This window comes from Phytophthora infestans, genomic scaffold (genome assembly GCF_000142945.1).
Source record: "Phytophthora infestans T30-4 supercont1.1 genomic scaffold, whole genome shotgun sequence".
In the NCBI taxonomy this organism is placed as follows: domain Eukaryota; phylum Oomycota; class Peronosporomycetes; order Peronosporales; family Peronosporaceae; genus Phytophthora; species Phytophthora infestans.
Window position 1 is genome coordinate 1,118,711 of NW_003303758.1, and position 21,743 is coordinate 1,140,453.

A 21,743-nucleotide genomic window follows, 5' to 3' on the forward strand; every position below is an offset into this window, starting at 1 on the left:
GAATTTCGAGCTCGCACCAACTGATGCGTTATAGGGGCACGCCAATATTCAGTGCACTGCTTGCAAAATCCACAAACACCACCCGAAGCCAGAAAAACATCATCACAGCTAGTAGAATTGATATCGGGAGCGCTGGAAGTGCTTTCTGGTAGATTCCGAGAAGAAAAAGCGTGCCTCCGAGACCCTACAAAAAAACCCATGCAGAACGCGTAAGCTCACGACGACCAATGACTGCAATCGACGAAGTACGTACCATCAGAACAGACACCAAGCACCCGATCATCGCCGAGAAGTCGTACTTGGCTGCTCGAGACACTAAGACGCTGTAGAAGACAAAATCTCCCAGTCCAAGCTTGATCGTTTCATCTACCTCTGCAAATCCCGATATCAATTAGCATGAAGCAAAACTCGGAGGAAAAGTCAATGCACAGCCATACCTCCTTGCTCAGTGACATACTTCTGGTATAAATCGTGCCACAGCTCGGTTTCTCGTCCGTGATATCGCTCCAATATCTTGTCTACACGTGCGATTGCCGATGGGTTGTGTTTCGAGTAGAAATCGACCAGTCGAGCACGTAATTGAGACTGACGAGGGGTCAACGCGGCATTTGTGGACGTCATTGGGGCTTCTGGTACGTCGCGTGGCGACCCAAGACGAAGAGGAATTTCCGACTCGCACTGGTAATACACGTATTCGTGCACAGGTTGAGCGGTGTGGCCCGAGTGATTGCGACGAATTTCTGCTTCGTAAAGCAATCCTAAACACACCGACACAGTCAGATAAAAAAAGCATGAGAAAACCCCACTTTCACAAACATACCAGGTAGTGGGCGTCCCTCTTGCTGCACGAGATTTACCAGCCACTTCAGCGGCCCACACGGTGTCAGCACCGCACACAAGTCATAGAACGCAAGAACGATCACCAATGCCCAAGTACTCCACTCTGGAAATTGCCCCAGTTGCCACGCCATGATGACGGATGTGGCGACCAAGTATGTCTGCGTCAACCACATGGGCGTTCCCTTTTGGTAGAAAATTGACAGCACGCCAACAACCGAGAAATTGAACATCACAAAGAGCAGCGTCAGGACATCAACGGGGATCTCGATCTTGGCGATGACGATGACCAGCATGTTGCCTCCCAGCATTCCCAGCAGCATCGCCGACGAAAACATCATGTATCCAATAAGGATCTGCAACAGTAACGCAGCAACATCAGAGTATTGTTCACGCTATCACCCTTTGCAAGAAAGGTATCTTACTCTGTCGAAGTTGAATTTGTAACAGCAGACAATTACAAATGTCGCCACAAGGAAAAACGACACGATGGCCAATGCATTTACAAGAGCATCCGTCATTTTCGTTCCAGTAGATGCACCTTTATCCTGCTCGGGTCCATAGATTAAGTACGCTCTACACCATGTCCACAAGGATCAGAATCACAATTTATTCCGCATCATTTGGAGGCTCCGTACTCTGCGAGTGCCTTGGCCGACGCCGGGTCCTCCACGTTAAGCGACACAAAACTGTAAGAGTATCAGTAAGTTTTACGTCAATGGGGGTGATGTGTTGAATGCAAACAGCCAAATGAGCTCGGACCTGGCAAGCAGCATTGTGACGGCAACTGGCCACACCACAGCGGAGAAAGAGCCGATCGAGTGCAGAAGCTCCTCGTGTGTGAAGGCGTCTCCGTTATCATAATCCTGTGACGCGTGACGCTGTCGAGCAGGCAGCAGACGCTCGCGCACGTCGGACTCGACTCCCGACATGGGAGTGCTGCAAATAAGACTGGGAAAGATCAGTTGCTATCGAAGAGAATATATGACATCAAAGAGTTTTGAAGTGGTGGCCGTCAAAAATGGTCACGATTGCAGAAATGAAAAGTGAAAGGGATTTTGTGGTGTATTTGACCACTTGTGGCCAGTTATTGTACTGTGGAGAGATGCCCCGACCCATTTCTTACCCGAAACTTCGGACAGCCGACGACGTAGTCAAGCTCATGCGGTAGGCTTGAAGTTAAAACAGATAACGACTCGTGAAAAGCAAGCGTATAACAGCCACGCTTGTGACTCGAGGTGCTGCCCGGTTGAGCTACCGATGCTCGTGTCGACGAAGCTCGATTGCTACAGGTCGCATGCGGAGTTACGCACTGTGAGGCACTGGGTGAAGTAAGTACAGTGAACGGATTAAGCCGCAGATTATTTGCGTGGGGGGAGGAAAATATGGTCAACTGGGTCTTGGAGAGTGTCAAGCAGCGTCGGAAATGACACTGATACCGGAGCTTGATGCAATTTTGCATGAGTCGGATGAGGATCACCCTGTAATCTTGCGCTGTGGTGCATTATCGACCTACCTGCTAGGTAAAGGATTATGTATACTGTGGCATTGGGGACTGCTTCCTTCAGCTGATGGAATTGTGCATCAGGGCACCCCAGTTAAATTTCCATTTATACATGAAAATACTCGTTTGGTTTATGTTGCTACAGGCGTGGAGCATGTTGCGTTTCTACCAGAAGACGATTGTGTTTTTACGTGGAGCTATGGCAACTGAGGGCAGCTTGGTCTTGGGCCGTCGATTACTTCAAACGTGGTCAACCAGCCTACTCCAGTAGATTTTTTTGCCAAGAAGATAATAACCGCATTGTCTTGATCTCGTGTGGTTATAACCACAGCTTAGCAATGTCGCGAGGGGGAGTAACATTTATGGGGCGCGCGGAGCTAAGAGCTGCTCTTAGAGCATGTTTTGTGAATATTTTCATCCTGTACATGTGGAAATACCTACCAGATCTACATTGGACTCCCTAATACCACCGACTAGAGGCGCAATCTCAGCGAAATCCTTCCGAGTTGGGCTGTGTTACTGTCGTCCAAAGTTTCAGGGAAGCCATCGCCGAAAAGTCTTGACGCGGCATTGATCGACAATGAGGGCCGTGTAAATGCTGTTGCTGTTGGTGTGCAAAATCCCTTCGACTTTCTTGGGAATGAAACCCTTACACATCAACCGAAGTGAGAGATGCATTGATGCCTGTCAATCCCAACATTATGGGGTCCACGACACTAGCGTATCATGGAAGCGACTGAATGGTGATCTATTCTACACGGTTCAGTCAAACGACTTACAGGTCCAACGTTATGGCAACTGAAGCCACAAGAAGACCGCCCAAAGTGGACGTGTTGCACGACTTAAGTGTCAACTAAGCGATTTTCTACTCAGCCAACCAAGAGTTGACAGCAACCGAGGATCACAAAAACGTGAGTATTGATCGAGTCATCCACCTCCGTGAAATGGTTTTCACACGATAGCTTAAGGTTTCAATGACAAAGTCGCGGTACACAAACAAGAATGGCTTGCATTGTTTCGTGCAATTCCCCTGAGAGTGAAGGAACAACTGAAAGTTGCAATAGCAAACGGTCATCGACGACCTATGTGGAATTCTTCACGTCCAGCGAAGCTGTGCACAAATTATTTGCTGCTCAAGCAAAAGTCAGTACAAATTCCAAATTACGAGCTACTATCACGAACCGCGCTAATGACGCTGCAAAACTCCATGCGTCGGCAAATACACATCTTGCTCGTATTCAAAACCTGCCAATATCGCACCTCTTAAGGTAAGAAGTTACATTCTGAACATGCCTTGTGTAATTGATAAGCGGTTCCTTTCTGTGCTACAGAAAAGATATTTACTTCCGACCACCGCGAAAAGCTGCGTATCGCTGCGAAGACGATACCTCAACGCAAACAATGAGGACAGAAGAATCGTATTGACCCCATTACAGTCGCGCAGCAGCGTCCTTCTTGTGTCCGAGCAATCGGAGACGACTGATACCTCCATCCGGGAACATCTCGAGTTTGACGTAGTTGACGCCAGTAGGAATGAGCTTGACGTTGTTCTCTGCAACTGAAAAGTGCTGTTGCTTGTGAGCTTGTAGTTTCACACGGGGTAACACGATCTCCCACTTGACATCCCCATCTTTCAGTAGTTTATCCTCACTACCATGGAATCGAGTACCGTAAATCACACAACTCTCGGGGAAGTTGCCTTTGAAATGGTTCGTGTCCACTTCAACTTGTTGGATCACTCCTAGATGCCCGAGTTTGAGCACCACCCAGTCCTTGCCGGGTACTTCCAGCAGTCCAGTTGCCGGGTCTGCCTTCAAAACGGAAGGACGCGTGGGCTTGCGGGCTGTCTCCCAGCCGTCTGCCATCGTCTTGCTGCGTCCTGGGGCCATCAAATTGCGCGGATGGCCATAATGAGCGTCATTAAAGCCAACAACCTTCCCTCCATGCGCAACGCTCACAAGATCCATCATCTTGGAGCTCGACACGCGCGTCCAGTCCATCTCAACCTCTCCATACACACGCAGGCGTGCGATGCCTCCGTCTGGGAACATATTGACTCGGAGGTGCGTCCACGGACCTCTCTTGGACGGCGGCACTCGGAGTAAGTTGTGGCGGGTATCCGCATATCCAGGTCCGAGCTTCGTGGGCGGCACAATCTCCGTCCACTTGTCGGACTGAAGCTGCTCCACCAGCTTGTATTCTTCGTGTGTGGCGCACACGCCCATAGCGCGATCGTCTACGGCTTTGGCTGTGAGGATCTTTAGTGCGTCGCTGCTCTGAGAGAAGTCGGCCGCCTGGATGGACACACGCGGCGCGTTGTTGCCCGTGAAGAAGGCGGTATCCACGTCCACGATGTCCACGGCGCCGCGCAGGCCCAGCGCCAACACGCACCAGTCGTGGCCAGGAATACGCTTGCGTCGTGTCTCCCATCCGTCCATCCATTTACCAAAGTCGGTGAATTTGTCGGCGATGAAGACCGGAGGATCGGGAACCAGCAGCTGACTCGCGGGCGCGAACCATTCGTCGGTTGCGAATAGTATGCGAGACCCAAAGGAGGCACTGGCTAAGTCGGTCATGTTCTCGACTTCGTTTGGCGTTGGCAGCGTCATTGGCGCCGACCAGTGTGCAGGATTAGGAAGATCGGGGAATGAAAGGGCGGGAATGCTGAGCTGCAACCGACAATGATACCATTCGCATTCAGATCTGCTGGAGATGGGGACACTGACAGCAATGACGTGGCACAATGTGCAGCGCGAACTCAATGCTACGGTTTCTATTGAGCTTTTCAGATAGATGGCGTCTACTCTGGTTAGTTTGACGGAGGCACTAGCGCTTGCAACAGTCTCTGCAATTTGTTCTTTCTTCTACAAATCCGACGACATGTAATGCAGACAAGTCTCTTCGGAAATCGTGTCCGCAATATTGCCTAGAAGGTGAAGCAGATACCGGTACTGTATTTGTGTTGATATATTGAAAGGCAAGCGATCCGCGAGATCACAATCTCGTCTGGTGCTGATTGCACACGATTGAAGATAACGTTACCACGTCATCGATGGCGTTGCAATAGCGCCATCGCTATTTATCGCTGCGTTGACGCATTTGGGCTACGAATTGCTATCGACGTGAACTGCCATCGAGCGCTAAGCTCCGGTCTACTAAAATACAAAACTGGTACAGTATTACAGGTCGATCACCGGGGCAGAGAGTTACCCTTCTCTTGCTCCTCCTAAGTCGGCTCGCTTCAACTTGTAACACGATCCTGGCATAGAGAGGCGCCAAGATCTGAGATTTAGTATGACATTTTGTATGCTTCTCAGCGCGGGAAAACCTTGTCGTCATGGAAAAGGCGCCAAATCGACCGAGCTTGCATTAGAGGTTGCCACCGCCGAACTATAGACCATAACAATGCTCGTTTACCATGCACGCGACGATGCCGACTCCGAAAATGTCGCACCACCGAGTCCGCCCACTTCCCAACTGTCTTGGGCGCCGGAAAACGAGTGCAAAACGGAGAGCCTACCATACAGCATATAACACTATAAAGCAGGTTTATCACCGAAAAACCTCGTCTTTCAAAAAACCTCGTGAGAAAACCGCGAATTGTGTCCCTCCCTTTTTTTCTTTTGGCGCTCAAACCGACACAGAACAGCAGTCAGAGTAGCCGCAGGCGATGGAGATCACGGATGGCGCAGTCGCCACCAGGCGGCCGCTCAAGGACACACCCCGCCACCAGCTCACACGGGGCCTCATGCGCACACTGAACGTCATCAACGTGGTGCGTGGCATGCAATTAAAGCGCAGCGTCCTGCGTCAGAGCCAAACGAACAGCGACCTAACTGACCGCTCTCTCTTGCAGAACTACTACCGGAAACACAACCCCAAACCCACAGGTGTGCTGGCCAAGAAGAAGAAAAAGGTGCCGGCCAACTACATCTTCTCCGAGGCTGGCGAGGAGACGTTCAACAACGGCCGCTACGTTGTGCGTGGTCGGAAACTTGGCGCGGTAAGTCTCCAAAAGACACGCTATACAGGGAGCAACAGACACACAGGAAACTAACCTGTTGATGTATGTGTAGGGTTCGTTCGGTCAGGTAGTGGAGGCTCAGGACTTGTTGACCAAGCAGCTTGTGGCCATAAAGGTTGTACAGAAGAAGCAGCAGTACACAGAGCAAGCCCAGACCGAGATCAGCATCCTGCAGCTGCTACATTTGCCGCAGCAACACGACGCCACCAACCACATCGGTAGGTGCTTCTTTTTCTTCATCCTTCTTGTGCTCTCTTAGAGCCAGCGAACTTTCTATTCTCGGTCCGAAACAACCCAAAAGTCGCGAGTTGCTAACCGTTGTGTTGATGGCTTCTTCGTTTCTTCCCGCAGTGAGACTGACGGATACGTTCATGCACCAAGGACATCAGTGTTTGGTGTTTGATCGTCTTGGACCAAACCTCTTTGACGTCCTTAGAGGGACAAATTTTTTCGGAATCAGTTTGAAGCTGCTGAGGAAATTTACGCGGCAAATTCTCAAGGCACTTGAGTACATGCGGCATCCGAATGTCAATGTGATTCATTGCGACTTGAAGCCCGAGAATATTCTACTGGTTTCACACGGCCATAGCTCCTTGAAGCTCATCGACTTTGGCAGCTCGTGTCTTTCTCGCAATCAGGTGCGCAACTTTTAGATGTTTTGGGATAATTTTAGAGTAATTATTAATCTTTTTCTGGGGGTTATGTGCAGATTCACCGCTACACGCAGAGTCGCTTCTATCGCGCCCCGGAAGTGCTACTGGGCATGCGATATACAGCAGCGATTGATATGTGGAGTCTTGGCTGCATTTTGGTGGAGATGCACACGGGTAAACCGCTATTTTGTGGCTATGACTCGGCGGACCAACTGCATCGAATCATCAACGTTTTGGGAATGCCGCCACGGGATCTGATCGCACGTGCCAATCCCAGTTATCGACGAGAATACTTCGATGAGATTGTGATGACTGAAGGCAATAATAAGTGGATTGACTATCGGCTCAAGGTGCACAAGGTTGTTCTACCCAAGGGAGTTGATGTGGTGAGTGGACTCGTGTGTTGTACTGGTAATACCGGTATGGTGGTAATAGTAACCGTTGCGTATTGCAGATTCCGGAGACTACCAAGACGTTAGCAGAGATCCTTGCAAGTGCCAACAAATATGGCACGTTAAACCACAGCCCAGAGCAGTATGGCGCGTTCCACGACCTCGTCATGCGCATGCTCGACTACAAGTACGTGGTGGAGAATTGAAATGTGATAATCGTTAAAATTAACATGACTCACCTGTGTCTTTTGAAGCCCCGACACGCGTATCACGCCGACTGAAGCGATGCAGCACCCGTTCTTGATGAGTATGCGGCAAATGCAGCCAGATGAAATGATGGAGGAGCCTGTAGCTCAGGGAAAGTTCAAGTACATGCGAGCTTCCACAATGCGCGATGTACACGGACGCAATGCAGAGACGCAGATGCCTCCGCTGAATCGGGCCAAGCAACGCCGCTTCCTCGACAAGTCACCACACGAGCGATGATCGGTTACTGTACTCTATACACAACGCTGGACAAAAGTCAGATGGCGGGTCGCAGCTAGCTCGTCCGACTTCAACGACGTTGCTGGCAGAGAGATCTCCTGATATGCCGAACCTCCTCACAGAGGCTATTGCTGAGGATGACCGTCAAGCTGGCAGCTACGCCCTGAGCTTCTTCAGTGAAGAGATGGTTGTCGCCGAGACATTCAAAGTCGTCTCGGTGCACTCATAGCCATAGCAAAGCCGATCCTGCTGTGCAGGAAATACGCTAAGTAAGGTCTCGTGCACTCCGGATGAAGGAGGACGCGAGCGTGGAATGCGTGCGCGACAGAACCCAACAGATTGATTGGACAAATGCGTTTAGCTGATGAAAGCAAATTCAACGAAGTGACATTGAAAACTTTTGAAGCTTGTTCATCTGTAAACCTGTTGTCATACACACCACGCAGACGAGCATATCAATGAAGACTTGACACAGTAGTGTGATGGTGTAAAAGCTTCCGACTGAAAGCCTCGGTGCCCATCGGACAGCGCTACCATCAGCGTCCTTTGGAGTTCGTGTTATGATCGCGGGCGTAAATTACTCCAACCTGTACTTGATCTCCTAGGTCACTGACTGAAAGCTGCTTAGTTCTCGCCCTGGCGCTTGAGGTAGTCCAGCAGCACGTTCAGAGCGTGGGTCTCCTCACCGAAGTCCGTGATAACGGCGCACGACGTGGACACGACCTTACGGGCCTCACCCAGAGCGTCGATCTTGCACAGACCGCACCACTCGCCGAGCTGCTTGCCCGACGGGACAAGAATGAGGTTCACGCCGTGCTCCTCGCACAGAGCGCGCACCAGTTTGCTGTAGCTGGGCTCGTCGCAGTCCTGGGCCAGGCAGCAGAGACGGGCACGACGCGAGTCCAGAGCCTTGGCGGCCTCGTGAAGGCCACGCTTCAGGCCATCGTGGATGAGAGCCTTCTTGAGAACCTCCTTGAGGGCGTCCATCTCTCCCAGCTCCTTGGGCACTTCAACCTCAGCCACAACTTCCTCAGCCGACATGATACTTGTAAACGGTGGAGTCCTCGGAAAGAAGCTTTTACGTAATGACCATCAACTGCCGCCCTACTGGAGCTCCTCGAGGCATTTGACTGGTTCAAACGCGTCGCTTGTAAGTTATGTCGGGAACACTATTTTCGGCAATCCGGATACCAATCCGAAAGAGATATTCCACTTTAGTGCCACGTCACTCATCTTTTTAACACACAGTCATTCTTGAAAATGAGAGGCTTGGGGTCAGTGGTGCGGGCGTTGCGGCGTTCTAAGACGCTGGCACGGCACCGTGAGGCTGCACTAGCTGCCCTGCAGATGCAGCCGCGTCGTTTTTACAGCTTCCGGCCAATGGATGCGTTGTATGAGGGACAGGACTACGCGCGTCAAGTGGAAAAGAAGTTTAGTGAGCTGTCGGGCAAAATCCCGTGGGAGCCTGATATTAAGTATCTGGAGGGAATCAAAAGCCACTGGCAAGGACCAGAACCTACACTGAACGAACTGGTGCGCGAGGATGTCCCAACAGCTCGTAGTTTGTTCCGCAACGTGCTGCAGCGTCGCTATCCAAAGGATATGGGGATGTGGAACAAGTGGGGCGTCATGGTACGAAGACAGGATGCATGGAATGCAGTATATAACCGAAACTCTAACAGTTTAGTCAATTATAACAGGAATGGAAGGCTGGTAATTACGGACTGGCGCGTATGATCTTCTCTAAGGCATCTCGGATCTCATTCGATGCTGAAGTATGGACATCATGGGGCTCAATGGAGTTGGAGACGAAGAATTTGCAGGAAGCCAAGCGCATTTTCAAGGTCATTTTAGCAACAGATCCTCAGAACCCGATGGCAGGACTGGGTATGGCGCTGTGGGAGGTTCAAGCTGGCCATCCAGACGAAGCTCGCGAAAGGTTCCAAGAGCTTCTAGAAGAACATCCAAAAGACATACTGATCATGCAAGCTTACGGAGTCTTCGAAGCCAAGTGCCAGCATGTTGGATTGGCGCGTAGTATCTTCCAGAATGCTGTCTCACACCCTCGAGCGACAGGTCAAGTCTGGCACGCTTGGGCCAAAGCAGAATATGATGCCGGATTGTACAAGAATGCGCTGGCAGTCATCTCTACTGCTTTTGAGCGTTTCCCGACTCACAAGTGGCTTGTTCTCCTGGGTGCTATGGCTCACTTTAAGCTTGGCGACGTGTACGAAGCCCGACGGGCGTACCGTCGACTCATTGATGGTGGACTGTACGTGGAGCCATCAGCTTTCAACTCGTATGCCAAAATGGAGGAAGAATTGGGCAACGAAGATGCAGCTGTGGGGTTGTACGTAGAGGCGTTGGAACAACATCCTGATCACGTTCCCAGTATGATGTCACTTGCCATCTTGTATAAAAGACGCGGTCGTATGCGTAATGCACGGAAGATCTTTGAGAAGGCACTTGAAAACCTGCAACATACTGGCCCCATACTACACGCTTTTGGAGATTTCGAGGAGCAACATGGAGAACTGGACAATGCACGAGAACTTTACGACGAGGCCACGAACGTACAGCCCACAACGGTTGAATCTTGGCGTGCTCTGGCACGTGTTGAAGCCAGACTGAAGAACTACGAGGCGGCGCGGTCGGCATTAACGATGGCGAGCCAACATGTACCTAACGACGCACCGCTACTCGTTGAACTTGCAAAAATTGAGCAGCGGAATCGTCGGTTCCCAGCAGCTCGTACGGCATTGGAGAAGGCGCTGAAGATTGACTCGTCGGATGCTGCTGTGTGGAATATGCGTGCCCTGTTGGAGTTGCCATTGGACGCGGAACGTGCCAAAACTATCGTTGAGCATGCGCTGTCGGTGATTCCGGAGTATGAGAAAACGAGTTGGAGCATTCTCATGTGCACGTATGGTCGCACATTTGCAGCTTTGGGAGACTTCCAACAGGCTGTTGCAGCATTTCAACGTTCATTTAAGCTAAGACCGAAGAACTGGGAGACACATTTGATCTATGCTGACAGTGTTCTGACGCCGAATGAGGCGTGGAGCGAAGCTGTGAAGCATCTCACAGCTGCGCGCAAGTTACTCCCGCGAGCTGATAGACGTCGCGGTAATGTGGAACGCAAACTTCGCGCTGCTGAGGCTATGGCGAAAGCAGAGCAGTACAAACACGTCGAACAAGACGAACATCATGAGGAAGACGGCTCATGAGTAATAGTAACAAACAACAAGGGGAAGAAATGTTTACGACTGATATAACCTGAAAATATTACCTACCAACGGTAGTGTAATACGCGTCATGACCCACACGAAGAGGGTTTCCATACTATGCTCCTCTTGGTCACAGAACTATGCAAATGCACAGTCTTTCAAAATCTGCTTGCAGGTTTCCTCGAATCTTTCAGGTGCAGTCAGCAAAACTCATGTTGTACTGCTGCAGTCTTCTCTCAGTAGCACCACACTATGTGGTGGCTGTGAGATGAATGATAATCGAGCATGATGAAGTAGGCGATAAGTGTTGGACGACAATCGTCTGAAAATCTGGTACTAGGTCTCACAGTGCTTTCATGTTTTACTGAAACAGATCAATGTCACCAGCACTACTTCCGGCGAGGAGGGCAAGTCTGGAGTTTAGTGATTCTACGCTCGACGGACTGAACTCCGCACAAAGGCAGCTCGTGCTTTTTCCATAGAGCTGGTAGCTTTCCAATACACCACGTTTGTCTGCAGTACGATAGATCACAACGCGTCCGGTAGCATCTCCTGATGCCCATAGCGAACCATCACTAGAAAAGCTACATTGGATCTTGTAGCCTTCAACTTCATGACCTCCAGAGAATTGAAGTGGAGGACGATGTCCGCTAATGCTGCGACCTTTTACACGTTTGTATGGTGCGCGAGTCGAATAGAGAGACGCGTAGTTGCCAACGCACTGCGCTACGAAGTAGTGTTTGTTGGGATGTGCTCGTAAGCACGTATGAGCTAACATGTTATCGTCCAGGCGATCATACAGCAATGTGGCAGAGCGTAAATCCCATACTAGCAGAGTCTGGTTGCTGGCATCACGCCGCGTAACGCCAGCACTTGATACAAAACACTGGCCATCGTCACCGAGAAAAAGAAGATCGTGAACGTCACCAAAAGATTTTGTAAATGTAGCCACGGGGTACTGTGGGGTCTTTTCACGAAGGTCGTGAGAGTAGATACGACCCGTATCGGTACCAAGCAGTAGCGAATTCGGTTCTGTTGGGTGGAAGTGGACTGTAGTTATGCGCTCGATGCTGGTGGAAACTGTACCGACATCAGGTCGTCGTAACACGGTCTGGGTTTGACCCGTTTCAGCGTCTATATAGCAGCACCATCCATCATACCCACCCGTAAGTATGTGTCTACCATCCAAAGACCACTTTGCGCTCTTCACACCGAGTGAATGGTGAGTCAGCACGCGTTGGCATTTGTCCTTGTCTCCAGCAAAGGTTTTCCAGACGCGGACGGTAGCATCCATTGATGCCGACAGGAACAGCTGTGGATACGTTGGATGCCATTGCAGCTCGTTAATTGCCTTGCTGTGGCCGATAAATCGAAGTCGATTCTGTCTTCGCAACGGAAGCATCTTCTCAAGCTTCGAGTCGGAGGTTGACATGATCGGGATCTCTTCGTCGTCCTCGAACAATCGCGAATCGCTTGAGATGCTTCCAGCACTCTTTACTGTTGTACTACTGATAGACTGTGGACTATTCACTTTACTTTGGCGATCCCGTCTCCGCCGCTTAGCTGCATATCCGCGAAACGCAAATGTATCTTCTTCTCTCGTGGAACGATGCGCAAATAATCGACTCTGGCAAGCAAGACGCTGGGCAACCAGCAATCTCTTCACTATAGCATCTGATGCAGTTTGAGGCAAAGCGCCAGATAGAGAAGATAGTGCTGGTGCTGAGTCACAGCGCGGTGAAGAAGGTGGTGACGGAGAGGAGGCGTACTCGAGGATCGAATCCATACCAGCAATTGTTGTTAAAAAGAGAGGCCTCTTCCTCCAATCACGTCTCGTTGTTTCTCATTTTCTAGCCAATCACCACCCTCTTCAGCTGAAACGGCGGAACAATCTGAGCACAGCAGACTCGACGTCATGCCTTCCGATCGAAAGACTACCGAGCCACCGCGCGTATACGCGGTGGGAGACTTCAGTTGGATGGAGGACGAGCGCTATGGCGGCAAGAAGTCGCTGTGGAAGCGTGTAAAGGAAGATCCGCTTGTGCCGCTAGGCTGTGCCCTGACCACAGCTGTGCTGCTTGGTGGCTTGGTAACATTCCAGCGCGGACAGTCCAAACTGGGCAACAAGTTCATGCAGGCGCGCGTCGTGGCACAGACAGCAACTCTTATCGCGCTTGCGGGAGGCGCTGCAATGGCTGCTGGGGAGAAGCAGGAGAAAAAGAAACAGAGCTACGAGGACCGCATGGAGATCAAGCTCCGAGATGAATAAATGCAACAGAGCTGCAAGCTGCATTAGCAAGAAGGAGTGTGTCCATTTTGCAATTGTAGTATGGCCGGAGCAACATGTTACTTCGAAGTACTACTGTAGTACAATGTATGTGTTAAACACTTTCTACCGCAACAAGAGGAAAGACAAACGAAAAGTGTATTCGAAGCCGCAGCATGCTTCGTGCAACACGCACTTATCTGCGTGTTGTTGGCGTAGTTACCAAGACGCTGTTCGACACACTTTATCAATAAAATGGGCTTACGACACTGACCTTCTCTTCTACTTTCATGGCTCGTCGATAAGAAGTCAGTGTCACTTCACTTGAACGTATTGAAGTCGCGAACCTCGTTCACGATCTCTAATGCGCGTTGCAGTAGCGTCCGCATCTCATCACAGTTCGAGCGTCGCGCCGCAATGTCCCCAGTCTCCGCCAGCAACTCGTTCAGCTTGTCCTCACGGTACAAAGATGACACCAGCTCGTTCTGAATATTCTCCTTCGAGTGACCCACCATGAAGCACATAATGGCTTTCGGCACCAAATCCAGGAAGTTCTTCCGAACAATGTCAAAGTAAGACGCAAGCAGACTCTTGATAATTTCCGTCTCGATGCGTTCTCGGTCTGTGGGGTCATCGCCTTGCCGCATGCTCACAGGCACCTGAGGGAGCTTTACAACTGCAGGCTTTGAGCTCGTGGCAGCATCTCCGCTTTTCTTACGCCCACCTCCAAAGAAAGACAGGAGACCGTTACCGTCCTGTTTCTCCTCCGCTGATCCAGCATGTCCCGCAGGAGCCGCGTTCTGCTTTGGTGCTTGTCCTGCACGTCGAGGATCCTGGTTAATCATATTGTTGCTAGGAGCTCCAGCCGACGCCATCGTCTCGCGCTGCATCTTCTCCATCAATTGCGCCACTGCACGACTGCCTCCAATAAAGTCTGGGTGATTTGTATTCACATAGGCCAGCTCAATCTGAATGAGGTTCTGAATCATAGCCTGTGTGGGGATCAGCGACGCTCGCAGCATGCCATTGACCACTTCCATGACACGGTCACGAAGCTCGGGGAAGCGCGTCAGCTCGATCGTTTCACACTGCGACGTCACACGCTGTAGCTCGTCAAAGACCAGATCCACACACTGCAGGCCAGGCTGCTCCAAGCGACTAATCTGACGCTTCGCCAGCAATTCGAAAGATACCTCAGGGACAAACAGCGACTGTCGCGGACCGTTAGCGTTGCGAATGGTGGTGCGGATGTCTTCGTCACTGAGTCCGTCAAACGGGTTCACTTCACGCAGCGACTTGGAAAATATTTCGTTGAAAATGTAGTTGATACGTGCACCTCCGTAGAGTTCGTCCATCTCCACCAGTTGATGGTTGCGTCCATCCAAGGAATTGGTGAAGTTGCTCGAGAAATGGGACAGCAAACTAAGCAAACACCCGCCCATTTCAGTGGCCGTCATCTGTTCCGTGGGGGAGCCCATTTCGCCGAGTTCCTGGTCAAGATCGGAGATCATACTGCTGATTTTGGACTTGATTTCCGGTAGACAGTCGCGAATGTGGTGCATGAGAATGGTGTTGAGCGTCTTGGACAAATACTGCGTCCCCATCCTCGAGGCGATAGCTCGGTAGGCAGGATGGGTCTTGAAAAAGTTCTGTTCTTTGGCTAGAGAGTCGCGAATCGACAGTTGGGAGTTGATGTCCGCCTGACTGCGGTTCACGACGCCCACGTATCCTCTCTTAAGTGGGATGACGCGTCCTTGCAACATGTCCATGGCGTCGGTGCCATCGTCCATGAGATCCAGCTTCGTAAGCACACCAATGGTACGCTCTCCATTCGGGTCGATCTCTCGTGCCATCTTGAGTGCATCACTGTTAGCCAGGTCAGTATTAGCTGACGTGACGGCTAGGATGATGGAGTTCGGGTTCGAGATGAACTCAGTACACATGTCTCGGATCTGCTCCTCGATGTTAACGGGTTGATCTCCTACTGGCACCTTGGTGATACCAGGCAGATCCACAAGTGTGAGATTGAGTACGTAAGGAGAGAACACCTTGAGATTGATACTCTTGTTGCTGATGCCTTTGTTCTTGCCGGTGATACGGTCCGTTTCCTTCTCAATCTCGCGTCGGATCTCGTTGAAATCGGTGAATTTCTGTCCGGGTACGTGGAGGAACTCGCCCCATTCCTCAGCCGTCTCCTCCGCGCCCTCGACAGGGATAGTAGCTGACGAGTTGTAGAGCTGAAGCACGAGGGGACGACGCGTAACGATGCCCGATCCACGCGGCAAGAAATCTTTGCCCACAATGTTCTCAAGCACAGACGACTTGCCGCTACTCTGACTACCAATGACCACAATCTGCGGCAGATTGATAGGAGACTGTCCGATGGCGCTGAACACGTCCTGTAGCTTGTTGATAATGGGGATCAGCTGGTCCATGGTGACCTGACGTTGCTGTCTTCTTAGAGAATGCGGCGGTCTTTTCCTCTCTTCCGCACTGCTTTTTTGGCTCGCGAGTCTGATTTATGGCTAAAAACCTTGGAAGGTTTTTTACACTGCACTTTGGTGTGTCATACTTAAGCTCACGAATTAGTCACTCCAGAGGGGCTGTCAATAGTGCCCTTCAAGAACCTTCACCAGTCAAAAACGATGAACATCACCAACGAGCTGCAGTGGCGCGACCTGCATCTGCTGCACGTGCATCGTGACACGCTGCGCTGTGCGCTCACACGATGCGTCGCCTGCTGCTACAAGGTTGTGCTGCACAATCGCCCGGGTTTGATGCCTAACGTGAGACCGGAGATGTGCCCACGCATGGCATCAAAGGTGAATGAGCATGATGCTAAAGCTGATGGGCACAGCATCGGACTGTACGACGCAGCTCAAGTAAAGCGAATCTTGACGGTCGGCGATGGTAACTTTTCGTACTCGTTGGCGCTGGCCCGTGCGCTGGGTCCGGATTCGGGTGTGCAGCTTGTAACAACGTCGCACGAGAGCAAGAAGTCGGTGGTCGAGACGTACCCGGATGGAGAGAAGATCCTTGAGGAACTGAATGCAATGTCTAACGTGACAATTCAGCACGAGGTAGACGCTACGGATGCTAAGCAGATGAAGACGCTTGGCCAGTTTGACCGGGTTATCTGGAACTTCCCTTGCGTCCGAGCACCGCGTGGAGAGGACGGACAGAACGAGGAGATGGAAATCAACAAGAAGCTACTCAATGATTTCTTCGCCCATGTGGCGCAGATTCTGACACCTACAGGTGAAGTGCACGTGACACACAAAACCAAGAAGCCGTTCGGTCAATGGGGCATCGAAAGTATCGCCAAGGCCAACAAACTTCGTCACCATCAGTCTGTCGTCTTCGATCGCTGCTTGTACCCTGGATACTCGAATAAGAAGGTTCTTTCCAAGGGCTCGTTCCCGATCTGGGACTCGCTGACTTTCATCTTCGTGCCCGAAGACCGTGTGCAGCCCGAAGTTGACGCTGTCAATTCTGAAGACGCGGAGGAAAACACTCCGATTGAACCCGTTACAATGGATATCCTCAAGAAGATGTACCTGTTGCTGGCACCATCGCTTGATGATATGCTGGGCTCGAAGAAGAAGAAGAAAAAGGGATTCAGGGGTCTGAACAGCAGTCAAAAGGACGTTAGCATTAGCCTCAAGGGTAGCAAGGAAAAGAGCGGTGACAAAAGTAACAACATCCACAAGGGCAACAGCAAGCGAAAGCTGCCCGCGTCGGGCAACTTGAAGGTAGGAAAGCGGAAAAAAAGCCGCAGATCTTAATGACGACGTACTGTACTTGCGCTGTTTACTTCACGAATAGACTGTTAAGAACCATGCTCCAAAGTTTTTCTTCCTAGACGTAACTCCATTTTGCCATCTCCGCTTTTCTTCACGGGATCAGGAAGTCGTTTGTACTTTCGATATCGTTTCTGGATCCTCGTAGCTGCACGTTCCAATGTGTGAGCTCCGATCAAAACAAAAAGTCGATCACTGCTCAGAATTTCGAGTTCAGCCTTCGGTGTCGTGATAACGATGGGCAGTTCCACTTGGTGTGACGTTCCCATTGCTTGAGTTGACATGCGGTAGATGCCAATGCAAATGCCTGAGTACGACGAAGAGGCAAACGTGTGGAAAACATTGGCGTACGTGCAATCCTTATGAAAGCAAGGCAAAAAATGAAATGAGAAACTAGGACAAGGACCAGAGACATCAAACCAGGCCTTACTCTGAGCGATAGTGGAATCGAGAAAGTATGAATCACTCCGGTACAGCGAGGGCCCCCAACCAGTTGCCGGACAATCTTGTGAATTGAGGGGTTGAAGTATGTCTGCACAGCCATATTTTCACACAGCTCAGGGTGCAGGATCCGCCCCGACATGTACAGAGGGAGACCGAAGATCTCTTTCTCAGATTTCTGCTCCGGAGCTTCATGTTGTAGGATTTGGTCCCACAACTTGAACACTGCCATTCCCGACATTTCTGCTGCCATGCCGACTTTTACGCTGCTGCTTTCCGACATTACATGCTGAAGCTGGTTGAGCTGGAAGGACATACCCATGAATTTGGAGTTGACTTCATTGGCAAGCTCAGTAACAGTGAAGATCTTCGAGAAATCCATCTTGAGTTCCACCAGCATCGTAGCAAAAATGGCCTCTGCATCAGCTATACTGGACTCCAACTCTGCGTCCGCGGCAGATTCGGAGCTTATCGAGTTCTTTGTTCGCTTTCCAAGCACCACGACAGCAGCTGCAGCCTTGGCACCAGCACGCTGCAAATCCGAATAAACCAGGGGACTCCCGCGCACGTAATACTGAACCAAAAAAACGCCGATTATGTTAAACACTGTAGAGTCAATCCAGCCTATTAGACAATTTTCACATGCTTACCACATTTTTGAAGGCAGACAACGTTCTCATCAAGATTTCCGACGGCTCCGCGCTGTCCAAAATCGTAATTGGGGGATGGTTTACAGCGTATGGACTGCGAAGTGGAAGAATTAGCCATTGCAGGCTTTCCAACGAGTCTTCACCCAAGAAGCTGCAAATGACGATATGGTTTGGATGCAGTAGAATGTCGAGTGACGGAGTGGGGAGTGTCTTTGATACTGCTGAGTTCCGGGATGCATCTTCGCTGTGGAATGCAGCACGAAGTTGAGGATTGTCGTAGGGATTGCCGCTTGTAATGTTTTGGTTGGAGTTCTTGAAATTGAGAGCAATACTCTCGAGAGAACGATCCTGGATCATACAGAAGAATAAACACAGTTAGACTTCATGATTTAGTTGTGCCAATAGTAACTAGGCGCACCAGCACAAGAGACCCTGTCCTCGATGTTGCCAGCTACCCAGTGTCAGCAAGATAGCGTCAGTACATCAGTCCGTTCAACAAGCCCTGACAATTTATACGTACCGGACTACGGTGCTTCATTGAGTCGTAGTTTGGCGTCATGTACGCCGTGTATGCCGTCAAGCTTCGTAGTTCATCACACGGAAGATCGTCGTCGTTGTGGTCAGCTGAAAGAATAGGCTGGAAAACGTCTCCTTTGGGATTCATGAACGTAGACGTGCTACCTGGCCGCCGCATTTCTTCCAGACTGACCTCTTCGGGACAAATCTTATAGTTGAAAACGTGATCAAGGTCATCAGCGATGCAATAACACTGAATCCACTCTGTCATAAGCAAGCTTTCGCCCGGGTTTAGCAGCACTCGTGGCTCTGAACTGGTGTGAAAATTTGACTCGTCGTTGGAAAACATAACCTCCACGCCGATGAGTAGAACAGTGCCTGAGGTTTCTCGAAAAACCCGAGTGGCTGCTTGAGAAAACGTTAGGCCAGCGTATCTCTGGCATCAATAAAGTGAGCACAAGATTATTTAGCAACAGCAAGCACAATAGTCGTGACACGCTCGTACCTTCGACAGATGGATAAGATACATTTCCTTCGCTGCACCCGCGTAATACTCCTTGATCCAGCTGCGTTCAGACAGGTCCCTTTCAGCGACATCGGTTGTCAGAATGTCTGGGCCCATGGATTTGTCTTTGCTCATGACAGCGGGTCGCATTGTTGAGCATTCTTCCGTGGCTTCACTCGTGTCAACAGATAGACTCGATCCAAGGTTCGATAGCATCGTGGAGATGCCGTTGGAGACTGTATTTTGAGCCAACGACCCCATCTTGATGACATTTTCGCAGATAATATCGTCTGGATGCACGCCTGCAGCTAACATGTGTCGAGCACTCTCAGCACGTAGCACCAGCACCAAAAACCGGACAGAAGATCTACAGCCAAAACAAAGTCAGTTGGCATAGTGAACACTATGATGCCATAGCGACTTGTGACTCACCCCACGTAGCGTTTAGTAGCCAGAACACGCATAATATTCATCGCATCTTCGGTCGCAGCATCGCCTGTGAGCTTGTCTGGGAACACAAATACAGCTCTGGCATCTCGAGCTAAAGCTCGTTCCAGATCTTCTGAGCGGGTAGCATTGCCAGCAATGTAAGTCACACGGGACGTGAAAATAGGATCTGCCTTCAGCTTTGCGACGAGAGGCTTCGTAAACTTGGACTTATGTTCGCCTAGTACAACAGCTTCGAGCTGCTGTGTGTCGGTGTCACTTATGTGATCGACGTGAAAAAGCTCTCGCAATATAGCCGAGAGCTGAGCAAACGAGGGATTGCCGATAATGAGCACATGCTTGGAGTCTGGCTTGGGTGTGTAGGGCGGGTTTCCAATTTGACGCAACTTGTACAAACTAATGAGGTTATCAATCTCCATCGAGAACAGAATAATGCCCATAACGATGAACATGATGGCCAAAAGCCGGCTTGGTACTGTTTGCGGAGCGTTGTCGCCATAACCAACCGTACCAAGAGTCTGTAAAGGAAACCACAAATAAATCAGCAATGATATATGCATGTACACATCTGCATTTCAAGAGCACATACCACAACAGTGAAGTAGAAGGCGAACATGACGGACCAGGTTGAGTCGGAGCACTCGGAAGATTCGTGTCTCGTGACAGAGCCATCGCTGCAGCTATAGAGATGAGCGAAGCCGTTGCCAGTAAAGAACGGCATCTCGCCGAGCGTCTCGAAGAAAAACATGATGGACGCGCCAACCATGATCATCAGCAGGATCTTGATACCGAGGCGGACCATCATCCAGCCTTTTGTCGACCGAGGCACGTTCTTGTCCATCTCCAGGTAGCTTCTCAAGATAAACACTGGCCGCATGACCGAGAAGTCCAAGTATGTGCGCGTTCGTACGCCGCCAATAACTTTCACTGTGCCGAAGCCGACACCGAAGTTCGACGCCAGACATAGCAGTTCCAATAGCGTGAGAGGCGAGAAGCAGAAAAGAAGCTTGTATCGCGACGCGAGGAAACGCACCACGTCGTCTACAATGGCGACGATGTAGAGTCCTAGTACCGTATAATAGGACCATTCTGTGACGTCGTACGAGTTGAGTCTGGACATGGTGAGGCCCAAGATACCGAAGGACACGAGTAGTTGAACGGGCCGGTTCTGCATAAGGCACACCATGGTCAGATCAATTACTTATACATGTACAAATACTATTGTTCTCTTACGATGATAGCGGCGGTGCGAGACGTGCGAGCCCATCGGCGGCAATTGAGCGAGAAGCCGACCTCGCCTTTGCGAAGCGATTTTCGCTGGCGTCGAGAGGTGACCGTCCATAACAGCGAGATGAGCAGCAGTCCGGCCAACAGATAGGAGGCGTGGGTCACCTGCTCCTGCGTGTGAGCCCAATCAGCCACACAGCGCGGTGTGCTGGTGGTGAAGTTAGCCTCTTCGTTCTGGTTCACGCAGATCATCCCCATGGTCGAGCGAAGTGCGGAGTGACGAAATTGAGTGCGGGCAGTCGCGAGTGCGGGTTGCGGTAAAAGGCAAAAGCAGATGGGGCACGATTGTGGTGGTGTCTTCAAGACGTGAGTTGCAAAACACCATGTTCATTATGGCTACGTTTGTCTAAAGACGACAGCTACTTTCTTGCGTAGGCGCTGCACCGGCCATTGGTACATGCAGCGTTCACAGAGGCGTCTGTCCATACAGAAAGCGTTTCAACTGTCTGGTTTCGAGTCGTACAGGTATGCTCTAAATGGTTAACGCAGAGCAAGTCGCTCTGCGTAGCTCAGCACTACTTTAGTGCTCCGTAGTACTACAGAGGTAGTACTACTGAAGTACTTTTAAAGCAAATGGCAACAGCCTCAGCTCGAAGAGCAAAACTATCTGAACTACAAGTACTACTGCTAAAGTCGCCACGAACGGAGCAGACAACATTTGTCTGGAATTAAATGCCTCGATAACAATACCGCACAGCTCAGCGACCA

At 50.6% G+C, this 21,743-nt stretch overlaps 10 protein-coding genes across 10 annotated transcripts; 4 read left to right on the forward strand and 6 right to left on the reverse strand.

The window, feature by feature from the left end:
- Positions 1 to 28: 28 nt before the first annotated feature.
- Positions 29 to 1,769, reverse strand: PITG_00176 (presenilin-like protein; the record flags this gene model as incomplete). The annotated part of the gene is made up of 7 exons (XM_002908755.1): positions 29 to 184; positions 254 to 372; positions 438 to 758; positions 821 to 1,193; positions 1,293 to 1,413; positions 1,476 to 1,526; positions 1,600 to 1,769. The coding sequence occupies 7 exons, from the start codon at positions 1,767 to 1,769 to the stop codon at positions 29 to 31; spliced, it is 1,311 nt and encodes a 436-aa protein (XP_002908801.1).
- A 2,002-nt stretch (positions 1,770 to 3,771) lies between these two features.
- On the reverse strand, positions 3,772 to 4,965 carry PITG_00177 (allantoicase; the record flags this gene model as incomplete). Its single annotated transcript, XM_002908756.1, has 1 exon — positions 3,772 to 4,965. One exon carries the CDS (start codon positions 4,948 to 4,950, stop codon positions 3,772 to 3,774), a length of 1,179 nt encoding a protein of 392 aa, XP_002908802.1.
- Positions 4,966 to 6,011: 1,046 nt separating this feature from the next.
- Positions 6,012 to 7,896, forward strand: PITG_00178 (dual specificity tyrosine-phosphorylation-regulated kinase, putative; the record flags this gene model as incomplete). Its single annotated transcript, XM_002908757.1, has 7 exons — positions 6,012 to 6,116; positions 6,198 to 6,344; positions 6,418 to 6,583; positions 6,717 to 7,003; positions 7,075 to 7,404; positions 7,491 to 7,597; positions 7,665 to 7,896. The coding sequence occupies 7 exons, from the start codon at positions 6,012 to 6,014 to the stop codon at positions 7,894 to 7,896; spliced, it is 1,374 nt and encodes a 457-aa protein (XP_002908803.1).
- A 142-nt stretch (positions 7,897 to 8,038) lies between these two features.
- PITG_00179 (40S ribosomal protein S12, putative) lies at positions 8,039 to 8,996 on the reverse strand (the record flags this gene model as incomplete). Its single annotated transcript, XM_002908758.1, has 1 exon — positions 8,039 to 8,996. One exon carries the CDS (start codon positions 8,935 to 8,937, stop codon positions 8,521 to 8,523), a length of 417 nt encoding a protein of 138 aa, XP_002908804.1.
- A 160-nt stretch (positions 8,997 to 9,156) lies between these two features.
- PITG_00180 (uncharacterized protein) lies at positions 9,157 to 11,123 on the forward strand (the record flags this gene model as incomplete). The annotated part of the gene is made up of 2 exons (XM_002908759.1): positions 9,157 to 9,528; positions 9,597 to 11,123. 2 exons carry the CDS (start codon positions 9,157 to 9,159, stop codon positions 11,121 to 11,123), a joined length of 1,899 nt encoding a protein of 632 aa, XP_002908805.1.
- A 361-nt stretch (positions 11,124 to 11,484) lies between these two features.
- PITG_00181 (uncharacterized protein) lies at positions 11,485 to 12,417 on the reverse strand (the record flags this gene model as incomplete). Its single annotated transcript, XM_002908760.1, has 2 exons — positions 11,485 to 11,515; positions 11,573 to 12,417. 2 exons carry the CDS (start codon positions 12,415 to 12,417, stop codon positions 11,485 to 11,487), a joined length of 876 nt encoding a protein of 291 aa, XP_002908806.1.
- Positions 12,418 to 13,038: 621 nt separating this feature from the next.
- On the forward strand, positions 13,039 to 13,392 carry PITG_00182 (uncharacterized protein; the record flags this gene model as incomplete). The annotated part of the gene is made up of 1 exon (XM_002908761.1): positions 13,039 to 13,392. The coding sequence occupies one exon, from the start codon at positions 13,039 to 13,041 to the stop codon at positions 13,390 to 13,392; it is 354 nt and encodes a 117-aa protein (XP_002908807.1).
- A 317-nt stretch (positions 13,393 to 13,709) lies between these two features.
- On the reverse strand, positions 13,710 to 15,842 carry PITG_00183 (dynamin-2; the record flags this gene model as incomplete). The annotated part of the gene is made up of 1 exon (XM_002908762.1): positions 13,710 to 15,842. The coding sequence occupies one exon, from the start codon at positions 15,822 to 15,824 to the stop codon at positions 13,710 to 13,712; it is 2,115 nt and encodes a 704-aa protein (XP_002908808.1).
- Positions 15,843 to 16,166: 324 nt separating this feature from the next.
- Positions 16,167 to 17,174, forward strand: PITG_00184 (uncharacterized protein; the record flags this gene model as incomplete). Its single annotated transcript, XM_002908763.1, has 1 exon — positions 16,167 to 17,174. The coding sequence occupies one exon, from the start codon at positions 16,167 to 16,169 to the stop codon at positions 17,172 to 17,174; it is 1,008 nt and encodes a 335-aa protein (XP_002908809.1).
- Positions 17,175 to 17,247: 73 nt separating this feature from the next.
- On the reverse strand, positions 17,248 to 21,233 carry PITG_00185 (Voltage-gated Ion Channel (VIC) Superfamily; the record flags this gene model as incomplete). The annotated part of the gene is made up of 13 exons (XM_002908764.1): positions 17,248 to 17,257; positions 17,310 to 17,548; positions 17,620 to 17,847; positions 17,917 to 18,204; positions 18,281 to 18,628; positions 18,690 to 18,712; positions 18,797 to 19,103; positions 19,149 to 19,230; positions 19,294 to 19,426; positions 19,478 to 19,668; positions 19,734 to 20,266; positions 20,338 to 20,916; positions 20,982 to 21,233. The coding sequence occupies 13 exons, from the start codon at positions 21,231 to 21,233 to the stop codon at positions 17,248 to 17,250; spliced, it is 3,213 nt and encodes a 1,070-aa protein (XP_002908810.1).
- Between the last annotated feature and the right edge of the window lie 510 nt (positions 21,234 to 21,743).